Consider the following 19,936-nt stretch of genomic DNA (forward strand, 5'->3'; position numbering starts at 1 on the left):
GTATTCTGATTTAGCAATGTAATTATATTAGCTGTGTAACCACCCCACACCACTAGAGGCAGTACCAATCCTGAAAAGATGCGACTAAGGAGCAGATTTAGACTATAGAATTTGGTAAAAAAGAGTGGAACTCCTTCAATCAGGGCTCTTCCGCAGCTCTGATTGGTTAAGCAATGTAACGTGATTCTCTGCAGCAAGTGATGGCAAAGCGGGGCGTCATCACGACTTTACACAAGTGTGTCTTTATCTCCGCAGAAGAGGCTCCACCGAACCCCTTGGGTTCGATCGAACCAAGGTTAAGAACCACTGGCCTAAAGGAACCTCAGACTGAAGAACTTTTGGCCTTCATGTCACTTAAACTGGCTCTTTTAAATACCAGATCTCTGTACTAAAGCTCTATTAATTAATGATTTCATCACTGAGCATAATGTTGATGTTATGTTTCTGACAGACATGAACCAACCGTACTAATCGTTCCTCCTAACTACAATTTTTTAAGTGAGATTTGGAGGTGACTGTTTTTTCATAGTTAACATTTTTAACTGAATAAACATAATAAACATATATAATAATAACCTTTACATATAATAATAAACATTTCCACATATCATCTCTGATATCCACCGGACTCTCAGTTGCGCAATATGTCAGCTGTTTGGGATTCCCCTCTGTTCTGACGTCACCGCGCTTTCTGATTGGCTACCCGTCACATTCAACAGGTCGTATTCTCGTCCCTAGTCAGGGAAAACCCCACAGGCTGCGATAAAAGGGCCAAGACAACCCAAATCGGGCATATTCAAGATTTAACGGGAATGCCAACATGCAGAAACCTTAAATCCTCCTCCTCCATGTCCCCCTCCCCCAGCAAGATTTCCAAGTCTTGACCGGTCTAGCCGACTTCTGATCGGTTCGATTGGAGAAATGTTATGTAAATTAAAATTTACATAAAACCATTAAAATCTTTGGCTGAAGAGGTGATTGCAATTCCAGTGTAGGGCAAGAATAGATTATGACGGGAATTTATTGAAGCAGCATATTGAAATGACAACCATCAAGAAAGTCTAGTGCTCCTCTGATCCAGAGATATGGTCTTTGTCCCGCCCCCACAGCCAAGGAACCAATCAACAGCTAACTCCAAACCAGCCCGGTCTGGCGGACCCGATTGGAACCGCAGCTCTCGGGGCTTCAGGGAGCGGGGTGGTACCTTTTAAGGAACCCCAGCAGATAGCATAATGTCAGCGACTTTGCAGCAATCCCTCTTACTGAGCATATGCTCCACTGTTACCACATATATATATGTGGTAACAGTGGAGAGGCGAACGCCATATTAACTGGAAGAAATGTTGACCAGAAAAGTCTTATTGTTGGCCTCCATCTTATGCCACTGATTGGAAAGACAGAGCAGTCACATAAGCAACACAGAAGAAAGGCTTTGAGAGTAAAATGCAGTCAGAATTTCTGCATATTCAGTATTGGACCCAAAGAGAGTTTGGTCCAAGTGATCACAAAAATACTAAGTTGGTGTAGTTGCTCCACTCCAGGATAGGCTATCGTTCATTTCAGAAGTAAAAGAAGGATGTACTATAAGCCTGTTTAATATTGGATAAATATGACATCATTGACTAATTTAAAATCAACATTAACCGAAACTCTTCAAGCAGGTCATTACTCTGTAAAGGCTCAAAGAATTAATTAGAAACTTTGTACAAAGAATTTTAATAACCATATGACCATTTATACTGATGTAGATTTCTATTGTATTGAAAGTTAACAGTTGGTTTCTTAAATGTTTATTTACAGCTACATTAATAGCCTGTATGAAATATCTATTTACAAAGGATAATGTTTATGATACATAAAAGATTTAAAAAATACATTGGGTCTAATGTAGAACTTGGAAAGATTTCTAACTGAATGACACAATAGCACAGTCTTAATAGTGCGTTAACTCAAAAGGTATCTTACCTTTGACCTTCACTTGGTTGGACATGCAAGTAGGACAGGGAAGCAGGGTAAACTCCTCAGCTTGGTGCATTGAGTAGTCTGTGCTGGCCACAACCACTTGATCACCAGTCCTCCAACCTACCACCTCATCACTAAGCTCCAAGATGGTGTTGTCTGTTAACATATTGATTGAGAGAAAGACCTGTGGACGAACTACAAAGTGGATAAAGAAGAGTAAGTCACACTCTTGGATTCAAAAAGATTTGGTGTCAACTATTTTCTATTAGTGTTTCCCAACCCTGGTCCTCAAGGCACACTAACCTGCATGTTTAGATGTTAAGATGATTGCAATTCAGCAAAACCCTGTCAATCAGCCATCAATTGGAATCATGTGTGCTGAAGCAGGGGAACATCTAAACATGCAGGTCAGCGTGCCTTGAGGACCAGGGTTGGGAAACACTGTTCTAGATACCGTTCATGAACCCAGTGCAAGCTTCCAAATTCTAAAAACAGATTTTGTGTTTTGACCAATGTTTTATGTAGTACCTTCAGGAGGGGGGTACTATGAGGATTTGGTTTTCTGTGTCCTTATTTAGTTCCTGTGTTTTCGCATCTTCTACTTGATTGCCCCCAGCTGTTCCTTGTTTCCCTTGACTACCCTCTATGTATTTAATTTCACCTGTCTTCGTTTCACTGCTGCATCCTAGTCTAAAGATATATCGTGGGTGCAGTGTCTGCCTTCCCTGTGCAACCAGTGTCTTAGTTTCTTATCTTATTGCTCACCTCTACTGCCTGGACTTTGTACTCATCTGTGACATACACAACAAATCCAGCAGGCCCAAATGAACTCTGTCAGATTTGATTTCAACACTTTTAAAGTGCCCACACCAGAAAGTGTTCATTTAACTCTTTTTGGAGAGTTGGTACCGTAACTCTAATCAAGTGTGAAATACCAAGTTTGTCTGGAGTTAGTCAAGGAACACTAACTTGGTGATGGATCTTAAATATTAACTCTCTTTTTACCTTATCAGAGTTACTTGTAATTAGTACTAAACAGGTGTGCTTTTTATTATTTTGAACTTTTAAGAATTCTTTGGAAAATAAAAATTTAATAAAGAGGCAATGATTTTCTCAAATGCATTTATTTCAAAATATGCACCATAATTAGAAAACGTATCACAACGTGGAATAATTTACACGTTCATGTTTCAGATGTCGCTATCATTCACATATTGCTTATAAAAAGGTCTGATATAGCAGTTGTGCAATACAAAAAGCATGCTTAGTACATTTTTCTTCAGTGCAGTTTGTATGACATTGTTCAAAGTACAAGACAGAAAAAGTAACGCCTGCAGTTTATGTAATATTATATAGTACATTTTCTTTAACACAGGTAGATTGCTGGATATTACAAAACAGGCCAACCTGGTATTGTCAAGTTGTCCTATAACTTGTGCAGCTTCCCCACTTGAGAAGGGATCAATGCAGACTTTCATCAACTGGATTTTACTCCAAGGATCAAGCAGTTGTCTTCATTTATCTGTTTATCAGAGTGTTTCAGGACATTGTTTTACAGTTGATGCAGAAACAGGTAAAAACTTTGAAAGTGCAACATTTCAAATGATTATTTACATAATATTCACATTTATTTAAATATACAAATGTTTACTTTCAATATTAATCATAAATATTTATTTTATAAATATATAAATAGCTTCACGTTATTATTTTTCTTAATCCAACCCTCAATTAGTTAATAGTTGAACTTAACCTCAACCCCCAAGTCCACCAACCAAACTCACAACAATCAGTTCAACCATAAAGATCAAAAAGCAATCAATACCAAACGTCACAACCAAAATCCAACGCTTCAGTTCAAACATTGCTGCCTACAGGTGTTAATGGGCCGGCAAAGCTGGAGGCCCGGTCAACTCCAGAACAGTCTGACCTCATAACACACAGTTTCTGCCTTATCATCTTTTTTCCCCCTTGTCTATCCCTCTTTAAGGTGAGTGTAGAACACATTGAGTGCACATCTTTTCTTCCTTCTTTTGACTTTATTTACTTTCTTTTTTCTCTCTCTCTTCTTTTTTTCTGATTTAACTTCACATGTATTCAGTGCCATCATTTCTTACCCAGTTTCTGCTGAATGCCTAATGAGAGACAGGGTCTAAAGGACTGTCCACTCACTAACACAGACGGTCTTCAGGTTGTTGGGCTGTTCATGAAGTTTGGCCGGGGACATCACCGTGCTCCTCATGCATTGGACAGTTTTGAGTCTCCAAGTAAGATAGCCAGTGTTGGTCTGGATCATAACAAACAAAAAACAAAATGGGACAAAGGAATACATTTTTATTGCAACTCTAACAAGAAGCCTGAATTACAGAGATGTGGAGTTTCAGAGACCCAGCCATATTTGGAGGATGAATCTTGGAAGAAGCGACAGAGGGCTGAGAGGGCGAGAGAGACTGATGCTGATGACTGGTGATTCTTCCACAAACAAACTCATTTTAATATCTAGAAAAAAAGGCAATAAAGGATTAAAACATGCTGCAAAATGCATATGAGAAGGCACAACTGGAATAATAAATTATACCTGGTATCAGTGTGGAATATGCCTTCAACATGAAAAAGCCTTTTACAGATTTTCCAAAGAAAAAAATCGGGATCACAACTGATAGGTATTTTCTTAAACCTACATGAAAAAAGAGAACCACAGATAACATATATGAGTTTTCAACCAAACTTCTGCAGAAGGAGACACAGTGAACTGCTCCTCCAAGCCGCTCAGCATGTGTTCTGAAAACCTTCAGTTTGTTTGTCTCTTTTATTAGCAGGGTGAACTGCTAAAGGTGTGAACAGGAATGTATGGGGTGAAACCCACATCCTAAATTCACAGTAGGATGTGAATTCAGACAGACAGAGGGGAGATGCATAAAGTAAATTAATACATAGACAGGTTTTACAGCTCAGGACTATCCCAGGAAGATCTAACTCACCATCTGTACAAACATGCTTGATTAAGGAAGATTTAATTTTGTCTCCCCAGTTTCAACAAATTTGAATACTAAACCTCTAAATAAAAACTAGTAACATAAAATTACAAATGTAAGAATGATAAACATAATTCTAACAACAACATAATCATATATAATCATAAATCTGACCAATATTCATGTAAACACTCAAGATCATGAAAGACATACTCCAGATTATTACAAATCTATTTAAGTTGGCCAAGAATTTGACTGAATGTTCAGCGGCTCGATTTTTTTCTCCAACTCCGTAAACATTCAGCATGCTAAGCTAAATATGCTAACACCGAGCCATGTGGCAAACATGTCATACAGGTTGAACTCAACTCAAAATAATAGTTGTATAAACCATCTCAGAAAAAAAAATACTTACCAAGCGTGGTGAACAACTCAGATATGTAGAAAGTAAATGGTTCTGAAATAACTTGGCTTCTGTCGCTTCGCTTCGGTGGGAACCTGTGATTCTGGGCGGAGTCAGTGAATTAACTCTTAGTTTTATAGCCACTATGAGAATTCAGAGTTGAGTAAAGAGTTATTGATTCCATTTTAACACCTCCAGATTTGATATGGAAACACTTTGTTTTAACACTGGATTTTAACTACTAATAATATACACCCCAGAGTTACATAAACAGAATGTGACTCTATTAGAGTAAAACTAACTTAGGGCTATGATTAACATGGTTGCAGTTCTATTCATGTTTAAATTTTTTAGAGCACAGATTTTGACAAATAATTCAAAGTTTAAACTGGTATTGTTATGCGTCTTTTATCTGGCCATTTTGTGTAAGATTTAGCAACGAACAACAGAAAATATCCACTGCATTTTTTGTAGACACCTACAAAATGATTTCTATTCACATACCTTTTTTTCTCTGAGAAGCTAATAATTCAGTAATGTGTTTTTTTCTTTTAAAAACTTTTCATGATAAATACAGAAACTACAATACAAATCAAGACAGCATCAGTATTGATAATATTATTTCCTGATTAATATTACTAAGTGAAAGTTGCCTACATCTTCTGTCATAGTCAGAGACCTGGATAATGGGTAGAGTGCCGCTGGCCCCAAAAAGGTTGAGAAATCCTACCCTAAGCAATTATTTATATGTATTAATAGTCAAACCAGATCTACTGTTGCACAGTACTGCACTCCTTATGGTTGAGAGAGCAAAGGCAATGTTAGAAGTAGAAAAAATTACCAAGTTTTCCACAGAGAAATCTGACTTGGTAGTTGTGACATAGGCCATGAATCTGGTCCTTGTTGAGACAGACAAAACCATAGTCCTTGCTGATCTTGTAGATGACATCTCCTGTCTGGTTGAAGGGTATTCCATCATGGGTTTGAACCTGAACAAACAAAGTGTTAACTAAGCAACTGAAGGTACTTGCATTCAACAAAGTAACCCAACTTTGTTTCTGATGATTTTTTTTCCCCAAAACTTTGTTTTTCCTTTATGGAATTTCACACCATTAATTCTGTCAATGGAAAGCTCTTTTAGGGTCAGGGTTTGTTTTTCATTTTTCAGGAAATTTGATGTGGATTTGCTGCTGAATTTAGAATCATTGTCTTGTTTCTAATGATTCTCCATATTCAACAGTTAGCTGAATATAGAGTTAAAACATCAATATTCACAATATTCCTCATAAATATTGATTTATTGCAGTGGCTCTTAATACAAGCTATGTGTTATTTAAATTATAACTTAAGTTGCTTTAAACCTTTTTGTTGAGGGGATGAGGGGGTTGCCATGTCCTGGTTGGCTGAGAATCTATAAACGTGAAGAAACTGAATATCTGGGAAGTGTCATAACTTAAACTTAAGGCTCAGCACCAAAGTTCTTTCTAGAAAAATATAAAGATTTTAATTTGTGGGTTCTGGTAATGGCGGTGTGCTCAGAGCTCGCTTCGGCTCTTCTACCTTCCGTAAAATCCTGGAAAATATTTGTTTCAAGTGACACTGAACGACGTTTAAAGCAGCTGTGATGCCTCTCTCACAAAGGAAGCCCAGTAAAAACCCCAGCAAAACGACTCTAAGAAAGTCCTGCCTGTCGTTGCTAATGATCTGATCCAAATAGTAACTCATCGCTCTCTTCAGGTGTTTTTTTCCCCCAGGCTTTGAAAACAGCAGTTATCAAACCACTGATAAAAAAGAACAATCTGGACAAATCACTATTGCAGAATTACAGGCTGATCTCCAACCTCACATTCATCAGCAAAATTATTGAAAAAGCTGTTTTTAAACAATTAAATAACTTCCTAACAATAACAAACTGCTTTGACTCCTTCCAGTCTGGTTTTCGTGCTCACCACAGCACAGAGACTGGCCTAGTCAAAGTGTTCAATGACATCCATATAAATACAGACTGTGGGAGAACCACAGTGCTGGTTCTGTTGGACCTCAGTGCAGCTTTCGACACTGTTGACCACGACATTTTACTGAATCGACTGGAGAGTTGGGTCGGACTCTCCGGTCCAGTGCTCAACTGGTTTAAATCTTACATAAAGAACAGAGATTTCTTTGTTTCAATCGGAAACTTCTCTTCAGAGAGGTCAGAGGTCACAGGTGGGGTACCCCAAGGTTCAATCCTAGGACCCCTTTTCTTCAATATTTATATGCAATTTGTTCCATATTTCTATAAATGTCCGATAGTCTCGCCTATCACACACATATCAACACCAAGTGCAACAATAATGACCAAAATAAAACACAGGAAATATTAAGGTCAACTAAATTCTAGTGGCAGGAGCTAAAGGACCCCTGAAAGCTAAGGACCCATAGACATAATATCAGAGTAGACCCCGCATTGGCTGCTCCGGTGCAGGAAATATGGCGGCCATCTTGGAGAGGTCGTCCCTCCTACTTTGCTCAACCAAAACAGCAGAAGATGCCTCAGCACTGAGGATATTGTTGTTCTGATCAATGGACTATTGATGTGAGGCTCCACAGACAACATTTCACAAGTAAGATGGCCGTATTATTGTGTATATATTGCGATTAGAATATTACTTTACTGTATTTATGTCCACAGCCGAGATACCAGCTAATATTAGCTACAGTGCTTGGTGTAATACGGGTTCAGCCGCTATGAAGGATAACTGAGATTCTGTAAATCTAAAAAAATTAATTATTCTCTAACATTGACTTAGATTATCTGACACAAGAGTCTATATTAGAAATTAAACAATGCAACATATATTATAAATCTTGTTATAACATTCACCAGCAAAGTTTACACAGGTGATAAAGATTATTTATATGTAAATCTTTCACTCTGTCAAAAGTAAGAAACATCCCAAATCTTCCGTTTTTGTTTTGAAAGTTTCCTAAAGACACGATGTGAGGAAGAAGAGGGAGAATCTATAAAGAGAGACGGATTCACTGCAGAACGGATGAATCTCACATCAAATTTTGGACTCAATCTCAGCCGCTGAATCTCTGAAGCTAGAACTTGTCTGCGGTACCCCACCTGTGACCTCTGACCTCTCTGAAGAGAAGTTTCCGATTGAAACAAAGAAATCTCTGTTCGTTATGTAAGATTTAAACCAGTTCAGCACTGGACCGGAGAGTCCGACCCAACTCTCCAGTCGATTCAGTAAAATGTCGTGGTCAACAGTGTCGAAAGCTGCACTGAGGTCCAACAGAACCAGCACTGTGGTTCTCCCACAGTCTGTATTTATATGGATGTCATTGAACACTTTGACTAGGCCAGTCTCTGTGCTGTGGTGAGACTGGAAACCAGACTGGAAGGAGTCAAAGTAATTCATTATTGTTAGGAAGTTATTTAATTGTTCAAAAACAGCTTTTTCAATAATTTTGCTGATGAATGTGAGGTTGGAGATCGGCCTGTAATTCTGCAATAGTGATTTGTCCAGATTGTTCTTTTTTATCAGTGGTTTGATAACTGCTGTTTTCAAAGCCTGGGGGAAAAAACACCTGAAGAGAGCGATGAGTTACTATTTGGATCAGATCATTAGCAACGACAGGCAGGACTTTCTTAAAGAAATGTGTGGGTAGGACATCCAGACAGCAGGAACTGGAGCTTAATTGACTTATAATTCTAGGGTTTTATAATTAAGTAGATGAAATTGGGTCATTTTTCCTGTATTTGTTTTGTGTGGGCACAGCATTGGTACCTTCACTTTAATGGGGGCAATGTAATCGATGATATCTGAAATTTTAGACTGAAAATCATCTACCAACTTATCTACGTCATTACAGTTTAAGGGCGAGGAAGAATCGTAGATTTGATTAAATGTTTCTGCTGTGTTTTCTGTGAGAGAACATTTTGTGATAGAAGCTTTTTGTCCAAGTGGGTTAACGGATAAAGAGCTTTCAAAGATAACAGCGAAGTGATCCAACAGGGGGACATCAGTTACAGAGACATTGTAAATATTCACACCCTTACTGATAACCAGGTCCAGTGTGTGTCCATGAGTGTGTGTTGCTTGTTTGACATGTTGTGTTAAACCAAAACGCTTTAATATATTAAAGAGCTTTTTTGACCCTGTGGCTTGGGAGTTGTCAACATGAATGTTGAAATCACCGACAATTATTAAACAATCGTAATCAATACATATGAGAGATAGAAGCTCATTCAAGTCCGCAAAGAAATTTTCTACATATGTTGGAGTTTTGTATAGAGTTAGGGTCAAAGTTTGTTTGTGGTCTTTTACCTCGATTCCAAGATACTCAAAAGAGATGAAATTACCCAAAGAGATTTTACTACAGTTTATGGTATTCTTAAATACTGAAGCCTGTACTTTCTTGTCTAATGGTCACACAATAATCATGTGCTGCAGGTAACTCACTAATGTCCCTTTAGACTGGGAACTATTATGCAATGTTCTTCTTAATCACATAATTATTTATTTAATATTGCGCAAAAGTGTGAAAAACTGAAGCAGAATTTATTTCATGATACTTTCGTCAGAATAATAATTAAAAAGTAATGGCTTTCTTTACCTAGCATCAAATACAAATGCATGAAAATGCAATATGGACAGTCAACATTTACCTGGATGTCCAATGGTCTGCTACACAGTTGATCTGGATACGCTTTGCGCAGGTCAAACAGTTTCTCCCAGTCTCCAGATCCCCTTTCATCGTCCCTGTCAAACCAGTCAGTCCACTCTGCCTCTGTAGAACACACACGTATCCAAATTTAGTGGCCGAAGTGGTATAGGGTAATCTGGATTAAGACTGTCACTTTTTGTGGTCTGTGTGTGTTGTCAGAAAGAATATGAATCAAAGTAAGAGAAATACCTGGTCATTCCTGATGGAGCGTGACTAGTGGTCACCCCTTTAAATAGTTTATTGTTGGTATGTTACATCCTCATTTTAGTAAGTTGGTCAGGATAAAAACACCAGCCAACTGCACAAATATAAACACAAACATCCTAAAGGAGAGATGGGTATACCTTGGTTTTACTTGTTGTCAATGTAGGACTAAAGGCTATAAGGTGGGGGCAGGACTTCATTTTTAACTTCTAATATGTGATTCTATTTATCTGTCAATAGTATATTACTAAAACATAACATTTGCAATATTTAGATAAAAACTTTCATTTTAAGTTTTGCATGATTCTTCCATTCTCTGCTGTAATGCTGTGTAACTTTAAAATCTGACGAGTGTTTTTTTTTTCATTTAACTATGCAGCTCTGTGAGTTCAGAAAAAAAATCAATAAACACGGGTGATTTTATCCTCAAGATATATCAACAACTCACTCACTGGGGTTGGTCAGTTTTTGTGTACGTTCATAACTTCCAACATGGGTGACCTACAATTACTTCTCCACCCAAACGGATCCTGTGTTTCATGAATTGAGTTATTGATGGTGAGGATGGATGCAGTCGGACCCAGGATCAAGTGCAACAAATGAGTTTAATGATGATCAAAGTGCACGAAATCCAGGAAGCACAGGTAAGCAGGGAACACTGACAAGGAAGTACACACGACAAGGACCCGACAGAGAACAAGAGACAAAAGTGAGTTAAATACTCAGGGAAGGTAATCAGGGGAAACGAGGGACAACTGGGTACAATCAAGGGGTAAACGGGACAACACAGGGGCTCAATTTATGGCTGCTGTCAAGGCAACTGCATCTGATTTATTGTTTTTTGTTGTTTGGTTTAAGGCGGCAGTATCCATCCATCCATCCATCCATTTTCTTCCGCTTATCCGGGGTCGGGTCGCGGGGGGAGCAGCTTCAGAAGGGAGGCCCAGACTTCCCTCTCCCCAGCCACTTCTTCCAGCTCCTCCGGGGGAATCCCAAGGCGTTCCCAGGCCAGCCGAGAGACATAGTCCCTCCAGCGTGTCCTGGGTCTTCCCCGAGGCCTCCTCCCGGTGGGACGTGCCTGGAACACCTCACCAGGGAGGCGTCCAGGAGGCATCCTGACCAGATGCCCGAGCCACCTCAACTGGCTCTTCTCGACGTGGAGGAGCAGCGGCTCTACTCTGAGTCCGTCCCGGATGACCGAGCTTCTCACCCTATTTCTAAGGGAGAGCCCAGCCACCCTGTGGAGGAAACCCATTTCGGCCGCTTGTACCCGTGACCTCGTTCTTTCGGTCATGACCCAAAGCTCATGACCATAGATGAGGGTGGGAACGTAGATCGACCAGTAAATCGAGAGCTTCACTTTTTGACTCGGCTCTCTCTTCACCACGACGGACCGGTACAGCGTCCGCTTCACAGTAGACGCTGCCCCAATCCGCCTGTCGACCTCCCACTCCCTTCTTCCCTCATTCGTGAACAAGATCCCCAGATACTTAAACTCCTCCACTTGAGGCAGGACGACCCCCCTGACCCGGAGAAGGCACTCCACCCTTTTCCGGCTCAAGACCATGGCCTCGGATTTGGAGGCACTGAGCCTCATCCCAGCTGCTTCACACTCAGCCGCGAACCGCTCCAGTGAGAGCTGCAGATCACGTTCCGATGAAGCCAACAGGACCACATCATCCGCAAAAAGCAGAGATGCGATCCTAAGGCCACCAAAACGGATCCCCTCAATACCTCGGCTGCACCTAGAAATTCTGTCTATGAAAGTAATGAACAGAATCGGTGACAAAGGGCAGCCTTGGCGGAGTCCAACTCTCACYGGAAACGAGCCCGACTTACTGCCGGCAATGCGGACCAGACTCTGACACCGGTCATACAGGGACCTGACAGCCCGTATCAAAGGGACCGGTACTCCATTCTCCTGGAGAACCCCCCAGAGGGGCCCACGAGGGACACGGTCGAACGCCTTCTCCAAGTCCACAAAACACATGTAGACTGGTTGGGCGAACTCCCATGTACCCTCCAGGACCCTGCTGAGGGTGTAGAGCTGGTCCAGTGTTCCACGACTAGGACGAAAACCACACTGCTCTTCCTGAATCCGAGGTTCGACTATCCGACGGACCCTCCTCTCCAGGACCCCTGAATAGACCTTACCAGGGAGGCTTAAGAGTGTGAACCCCCTGTAATTGGAGCACACCCTCCGGGCCCCCTTTTTAAACAGGGGGACCACCACCCCAGTCTGCCAATCCAGGGGAACTGCCCCCGATGTCCATGCGATATTGCAGAGTCGCGTGAGCCAACACAACCCTGCAACATCCAGAGCCTTAAGGAACTCCGGGCGGATCTCATCCACCCCCGGGGCCCTGCCACCGAGGAGCTTTTTGACCACCTCGGCGACCTCGTCCCCAGAGATTGGAGAGCTCAAACCAGAGTCCCCAGGCTCAGCTTCCTCAACAGAAGGCATGTTGGTGGGATTGAGGAGGTCTTCGAAGTATTCCGCCCACTGGCCCACAACGTCCCGAGTTGAGGTCAGCAGCACACCATCCCCACTATAAACAGTGTTGGTGCTGCACATGCTTCCCCATCCTGAGACGCCGGATGGTGGACCAGAATCGCCTCGAAGCCGTACAGAAGTCTGTCTCTATGGCCTCTCCAAACTTCTCCCACGCCAGAGTTTTTGCCTCAGCGACAACCCGAGCCGCATGCCGTTTCGCCCGCCGATACCCATCAGCTGCTTCTGGAGTCCCACAGGCCAAAAATACCCGATAGGACTCCTTCTTCAGCTTGACAGCATCCCTCACCGAAGGTGTCCACCAACGGGTTTGAGGGTTGCCGCCACGACAGGCACCAACAACCTTGCGGCCGCAGCTCCGATAGGCCGCCTCGGCAATGTAATTACGGAACATGGTCCACTCAGACTCAATGTTCCCCACCTCCCCCGGGACGCGCTCGAAGTTCTGCCGGAGATGAGAGTTGAAGCTCCGTCTCACAGGGGACTCCACCAGACATTCCCAGCAGACCCTCACTACACGTTTGGGCCTGCCAGATCTGACCGGCTTCCTCCCCCACCACCGGAGCCAACTCATCACCAGGTAGTGGTCAGTGGACAGTTCCGCACCTCTCTTCACCCGAGTGTCCAAGACATACGGCCGCAAATCCGATGAGACGATGACAAAGTCAATCATCGAACTCCGGCCTAGGGCATCCTGGTGCCAAGTGCACATATGCCTGAACATGGCGTTCGTGACGGACAAACCGTGACGAGCACAGAAGTCCAACAACAGAACACCACTCGAGTTCAGATTGGGGGGGCCATTCTTCCCAACCACGCCCCTCCAGGTCTCACTGTCATTGCCCACGTGAGCGCTGAAGTCCCTCAGTAGAACAAGGGAGTCCCCAGGAGGGGCAATCTCCAGTACCCCCTCTAAGGACTCCAAAAAGGGTGGGTAATCTGAACTGCTGTTCGGCCCGTAAGCACAAACAACAGTCAGAACCCGTCCCCCCACCCGTAGGCGGAGGGAGGCTACCCTCTCATCCACCGGGGTGAACCCCAACGTTCACCCCGGCAGTAGTTAAATTTTATTTAATATAAAACATTAAGTTTAAATGTTTTATATTTACTAAAAATGTACTCCTTTTTAGTAAATTTGTGTCGATGCTCATTAGGTTCTGTTAAGCGTACATTCAACTGTGGGGGGGGGACTTTTGTTTCATTCCATGGACCATCTGTTGCTCAGGGAAACATTGGCTGGCGCACATGGGGCATTCAAAAGGAATAAAGAAATTGAGCTTTATTCCTCTGGAGTCAATGCGGCTAATGAGGTACGTTTTTGTTTATTTGTATCTTTTATTTATGTAAATACTCCATTTATTGTGAACTGATTTAGGTTTGTGTCACCTTTTCTTTTAGTTCTTATGGCATTTTTTGGAGACTTTGTAAGATGTGTCCACAATAAATGGTTGTCGATAACAAGAACTGAGTTAAGTCTTAATTAAACACAATTAACTGAAAACAACACAAACCTAAATCCTTACACTGTGAAGGTCACTGTAAAATTCATGCCATTGTTAATCTGAGTCTATATTCATTGTAAGGACAAGATAATTGTTGTGTTTTATGTATTTATTCAGTAAGCAAGCGTCAGTTGGCTGAAGGGGAGAAATTACCTTGTGCCCACTGGCTGTTGCTGGTGATGGTAAAGTACTCTCCAGAACTTGACTGGAATTGAAAAGAGCTCTGAGCCTTTGATGATTCTTTAGTTCCTAGAAAACATAAAATAATGGTTTGCTATGGTACATCAGTTGTCTTCATTTGTAGAAACATTACCAAAATGTTTACACATACACTGTTTGCTAGTGGATTCATGAAACAAAAATTACTGCATAAACAACATTAATTACCAGAGATAGTTCACTGTTACAGACAATTGAAGCTAAACCTCCATTGATACGCCTCTTTGTGGCTACTTCCAACTCTTTTACCAAAAAACAAATGGCATTAGTTCCAGGGGACTCGCTGTGTTTTGAATCACTTTGTTGCTGTCATTACAAACACCTGAATAACTGAGAATATTCTAGACTCTGAGTTTACTGGCTGTTCCCTCCACAAAATGCACCAATAAAAGGAGTAGAACTGGTGGTCTTTGAGAAACTTGGTCCCTCCACATAAACAACAATTGCAAACCTAGTCCGTACTTTGCTGTTAACATGCAACCTTTTACATGGTCTTTGGTTATTTGAAGTTCTTAGTTGTGATTTGTTAGCTTTTCTTATTTTGGTTAGATCAGCCTGTTTCTGTTCTTTGTTTCAGTCCTTTCTTAGTTACTCTAGTTATATTATGTTCCTTTGTATTGGTTAAATGTGTCTGAACCAAATGTAAATACAGGAAGCAGCTGCTTTGTTTTCAGCTAGTAGAAAACAAAGACAATGTGATCATATAAATAGATTTTTTTCCCCCCTGTAGTATTTCTTTCAAATTTATCTGGGAAGTACACCCATGAGAAGACATCAAGAATGTTGCATAATGCTTCATGTATTACAGAAAAGACACATCATCATCGATTATTAGTTTGCTTACTCCTTTTTTGGCTTGTTAATAACCCCAGACATTGAAACCCTCCAAAGGATAGACAGGAACAGACACCAGGCATTGGAAGGCAGTGTGACAGGGAGTGTTACAGAGTGAGCAGGTGGAGGGGGTGAGATGATCCAGGAGAGGAGGCAGGCCAGACCCAACTTGACAAATAAACAGGCACTCACTGACACACACATTCTTACACTCATAAGCACACACACTCACACCCAAAGTTGAGGCACACAACAATGGATGCTGTACATACACCCATCCTCCCTGTACACACACTATATTCCCAAATCTAGGTAGCGATAGCCAAGGGGTACAACTAGCTCCTGGACTCAGGAGGTGGTCCCCTTCAGTCCAGCTTGGAGACAAGTAGTGTTAAGAAAATATATTTAAAAATAAGCTAGTTGTAAACCTTAACCATATCTTCAATAATTAGATAAAATTAATGGTGTTTCAAAGGAAATCCACTTCAAATTATATTCACGGTTCAATTAAGAGTAATCATTTATCTAGGATATTTCTAGTTAAATATTATACGCTAAGTTGAATTAAAATAACTTAAAAGGGTAGTTCTCTTTAATTAGAACACCGCTAGTTTCCTTGTGTATGAGTTTGATCACTTGATAAAATTCTAGTCAGGGTCATTAAAAACATCTGCCTTTATTTTAATGAAAAATAATATTTCTTTGTTCTTAAAAATGAAACTCGCTAAGGACACTCCCCCTAAGTTCAGTACAGAGTCGAAGGGAAAACACGCCCTCCCGTTTAAAGTGTGGGACCCGGAGGTTCCCTTGTGACCTGGTCTATGTATATTACTAGGAGTTGAAATCTAGTGTTAAAACAAAGTGTTTCCGTATCAAATCTAGAGCTGTTAAAATAGAATCAATAACTCTTTACTTCTTAACTCTGAACTCCACCAGCGGCTCTAACACTGAAGGAGTTAATTCACTGACTCCGCCCAGAATCAGATTCCCACCGAAGCGAAGCTACAGAAGCCAAGTCATTTCAGGACTATTTACTTTCCACATGTCTGAGTTATTTACTGCACTTGGTAAGTCATTTTTTTCTGAGATGGTTTATAACTATYATTTTGAGTTGAGCTCAACCTGTATGATAGACGTCACGTTCGCCACACGGCTCGGTGTTAGCATGTTTAGCTTAGCATGCTGAATGTTAGCGGAGTATAAGTGTTGGAAAAAATCAAGCTGGTGAACATTTCATCAAATTATTGGCTAACTTGAACAGATCCGTAATAATCTGGAGTGTGTTTTATCATTATGTTTAACGTTTACACGCATATTGGTCAGATTTATCAACCTTTCTGATCGATTCTTTTCCTTTGAAAAAATGTAAAAGGCTTTTTCACGTTGAGAGCATTATTCCCGCTGTTATGTCTTCTTATATACGTTTTGCAGCATGTTTTAATCCTTCTTTTGGCCTTTTTGTATATTAGATCCAGTTTGGTTGAGGATGAATCTCCAGTCGTCAGCCTAACCTCCCCCTCCTGATCCCTTCATGGATTCTTCAAAGATTCAAGCTCCAAAAATGATTCTGTAAGTGTTAATATCTGTGAAACCCCACATGTCTGTAATTGAGGCTTGTTGTTAGAGTTGTAGTAAAAATGTATTCCTTCGTTCCATTTCTCATTTTTATGCTTTTTGTGTTATGATCCAGAGACCAACACTGACTGTCCTTCTCAGAGACTGAAGACTGTCTGATGCTGTAGAGGAGCATGTTGGTGTCTCTGACCAAACGTCACAAACAGCCCAACAACCTGAACAGGTAATTTAAGAACAGCCGAGAGCAGCAACGCTTCAGCCCAATCCAAACCACACAACTCGTCAGTCAGATTTAGGTCCAAAACCTTCGCTTTACAACCGTTTAAGTGGCCCTGATCCACTTAAAAAACCTACAGAACAAATGGTACAAATCACGTATTTCCCGAATCCCGAAAATGGCATCTACCTTTGCTGTTTCATAATTATAATCCACGTTGGAGTGAATTTTTCCACTTGGCTGCTATAATCTGTTCTTGCTTTACACAACGTAATTTCTCTTTTTTTCCTCTGAGATTCTGCTTAGAAAATGAGGTTATGAAGTTACATCCTCCTGCTACTTTTTGTTTTTAAAATGGTAAATTTAGGTTTGCCTCCACTTTTCTAAACTAATGCCTCTTATATGCATCATTTTTGTATTACTGTTGGTGCAGATATTAGGCGAACACGGTGCTTTGCCTGCTAGTAGTTTAAATTAATTTCAGCTTCACTTTCAAGAGTATTCAGATTTTAACATGCATTTTCTAAGTACCGCATTTTCCGCATTATAAGGTGCATAGAATATACGCTACCAATTTGTTCCATACTCTATTATTACACATCCACATTTGTAAAGTTGTCCCCCAGTACTTTATATAGTAGTCTGCCCCAGTCATTGTTTCACTCACGGTGTCGGTGTTGCGATATTGTGCCCAACTGCTTTCTGGGTAACACAGACCAACCGACACGCTGCCGCCACAGTCTCTGTCTCTCTTTCTCCCTCCCGGCTTTAAATGTATAGTGACTGGACCCTTGGTAACCCTAGTCAAAGCTACCYGGATGAATGTCTAAAGCCACTTTGTTGACATAAAGAATGTCAACAAAACAGTCCGACTCCGGTCGGCGAGGAGAGCCTTCTGCGACTGGACTGGGCGTGGCCGGACGATGGTCACCCTTCTCAGTTTGAGCACAGCATGTTGGTGGAGAACGTGGTGCTAAATGACCTGCAGACGACCTGATTATCAGGTCGGTAGGTAGATAGGTCAGTCAAACTTTATTAACAAACCAGCGTTCTGACAACTATCCCAGCATGCACCGCACACTTCTTCTTCTACGGGCGAAAATAAAGTCGGCGGCTGCTTACTGTAGTTGCTAGACCTGTTGTGGCTCAATATTGGTCCATATATAAGGCRCACTGTCGGCTTTTGAGGAAATYGAAGGTTTTTAGGTGCCTTATAGTGCGGAAAATATGGTAGTATTTTAGTTCACTCTTACTCAGTAACTTCAGTGTCTGAAACATTTTTTGCAGTTTCTTTGTGATACCAGAACTATTTCACTTAAAACATGTCGCTAGGGGACCCAAAGTTGGGTCCTCGGCGCCGCAACAAGATCAATTAAAAACACATGCTATACATTTATCAATATAGGCATATTGCATATCCACGTAAAGGGAAAGGGCTCTTCTAAATGATAGGATCTATATTTTCTACCTCAACCACACCCAGATTGAACACTAAGCAGATTGATAAAAAGAAACGCAATTAGACGCTAACGAGGCTAACGAGGCACACCCGGTAAAAAAATGCAACAATATAAGAGCAAGGAGGCACGCTGTACAAAAAACTATCAGAGTAAAGCCGAAGCTCTGCGGTTTCCAACAATACCAGAGTCACCACGCTACGTGCAAAACTCACTGAACCAGCAGCTAAAGAAGAAAAAAAGAAATGGCTCATTTCACGAAGCTAAAATCAAAAATCCAGTCCTACCTTTGCTGTTTCGTGGTCATAATCCATATTAGAGTAAATATTTCCACTTGGTCCGATAATCCATTTTCCCTGAGTACATCTCACATGGTTTTTGGTTCGGCGCAGAGGCATTTCCGTGTTTTATGTGCATACACAAAATGCTGGGTCAAACTTGGTCAATTTACGTCACATGCCTTTTTCTCGCTGTAATTGGTGAATGACTTTAGTTTCCGTATTAATGTCAATGCCCTCAGATTCTATTGGCTCTGACGGTTCGAACGACATGTCAATCATCAAAATTGACCAATGGGTTCCCGAGAAACTGCCCCGCGTAGTTTTGAAAAAATGAATGGGGAATTGGATGATTTTACGCTCAGAGCGCAGCTATTGTGATGTAATTATGAGATATATTAGTTTTTCCTTTGATCATATCATTTTGACAACTTAGTTTTCATTGCTATTTGCATTTTCATTGTTATATAATTCTATTTGAAGTGTTATTGTGAGTTAATCTTCCATTTTCAGTCTATTACAATTTGTCTATTTTTTTTCTCTTTTTATGAATCAATGCAATGTGGATTTTTCAAAAGAACCCTCAAAAACAATTATTAGATGTAATTACTTATTTATGATAAATAATAATTTATTATATGAAAAGAATAAATGATTAAAACAGACCCTACAGAAATAAAAAGATTGTGCCAAAATGGCTGATTTGGAAGGTCCGTCTAGATTTTTATCTAGAAGCACCTCTCTAAAACTCATATGATTGACTTTTTTTAAATGAAACTTGGCACAGTAAAAGGTCAGATTGTGTACTGTTGTTACTACTTCTTTTGACTTTCACTGCATGCTTTGAAAGGAACATTCATAGATTGAAGTGTTTTTTTAAGGCGGAAATTGATTTCTTTTCTTAATTTCTGCTGTTTGTCATATTAATTCACTTTCTTCAGTAACAGGCAGGGTGGTTTTTAGAGCTGTAACATGTTCTCTAGGGTCTTGCCTTTGTTTTGATACCAAAACGATTAAAATAAACTCTGTAGTTCTTGAGATACATTCGATTATTTTTGGGCATGTTATTTTCAGCCATATTG

At 40.8% G+C, this 19,936-nt stretch overlaps 1 protein-coding gene and 1 long non-coding RNA gene across 13 annotated transcripts in view; both read right to left on the bottom strand.

The window, feature by feature from the left end:
* cemip (cell migration inducing hyaluronidase 1) overlaps nucleotides 1-19,936 on the bottom strand; it is a 228,577-nt gene that overhangs the window by 122,363 nt on the left and 86,278 nt on the right. For all 12 annotated transcript variants that reach the window (XM_017303981.1, XM_017303972.1, XM_017303973.1 and 9 more), the window contains 4 exons: nucleotides 14,428-14,523; nucleotides 9,998-10,119; nucleotides 6,182-6,329; nucleotides 1,966-2,157 (listed from right to left, as the gene is read on the bottom strand). In XM_017303981.1, the coding sequence (XP_017159470.1) occupies nucleotides 1,966-2,157; nucleotides 6,182-6,329; nucleotides 9,998-10,119; nucleotides 14,428-14,523 (558 nt within the window). The remainder of the gene's footprint in view (nucleotides 1-1,965; nucleotides 2,158-6,181; nucleotides 6,330-9,997; nucleotides 10,120-14,427; nucleotides 14,524-19,936) is intronic.
* LOC103462351 (uncharacterized) lies at nucleotides 3,617-5,343 on the bottom strand. Its single transcript, XR_533335.2, has 3 exons — nucleotides 4,541-5,343; nucleotides 4,329-4,461; nucleotides 3,617-4,249 (listed from the first exon to the last, which is right to left on the bottom strand). It is a non-coding gene; the product is annotated as an uncharacterized LOC103462351 (long non-coding RNA).

Source organism: Poecilia reticulata, linkage group LG3 (genome assembly GCF_000633615.1).
Source record: "Poecilia reticulata strain Guanapo linkage group LG3, Guppy_female_1.0+MT, whole genome shotgun sequence".
NCBI lineage: Eukaryota > Metazoa > Chordata > Actinopteri > Cyprinodontiformes > Poeciliidae > Poecilia > Poecilia reticulata.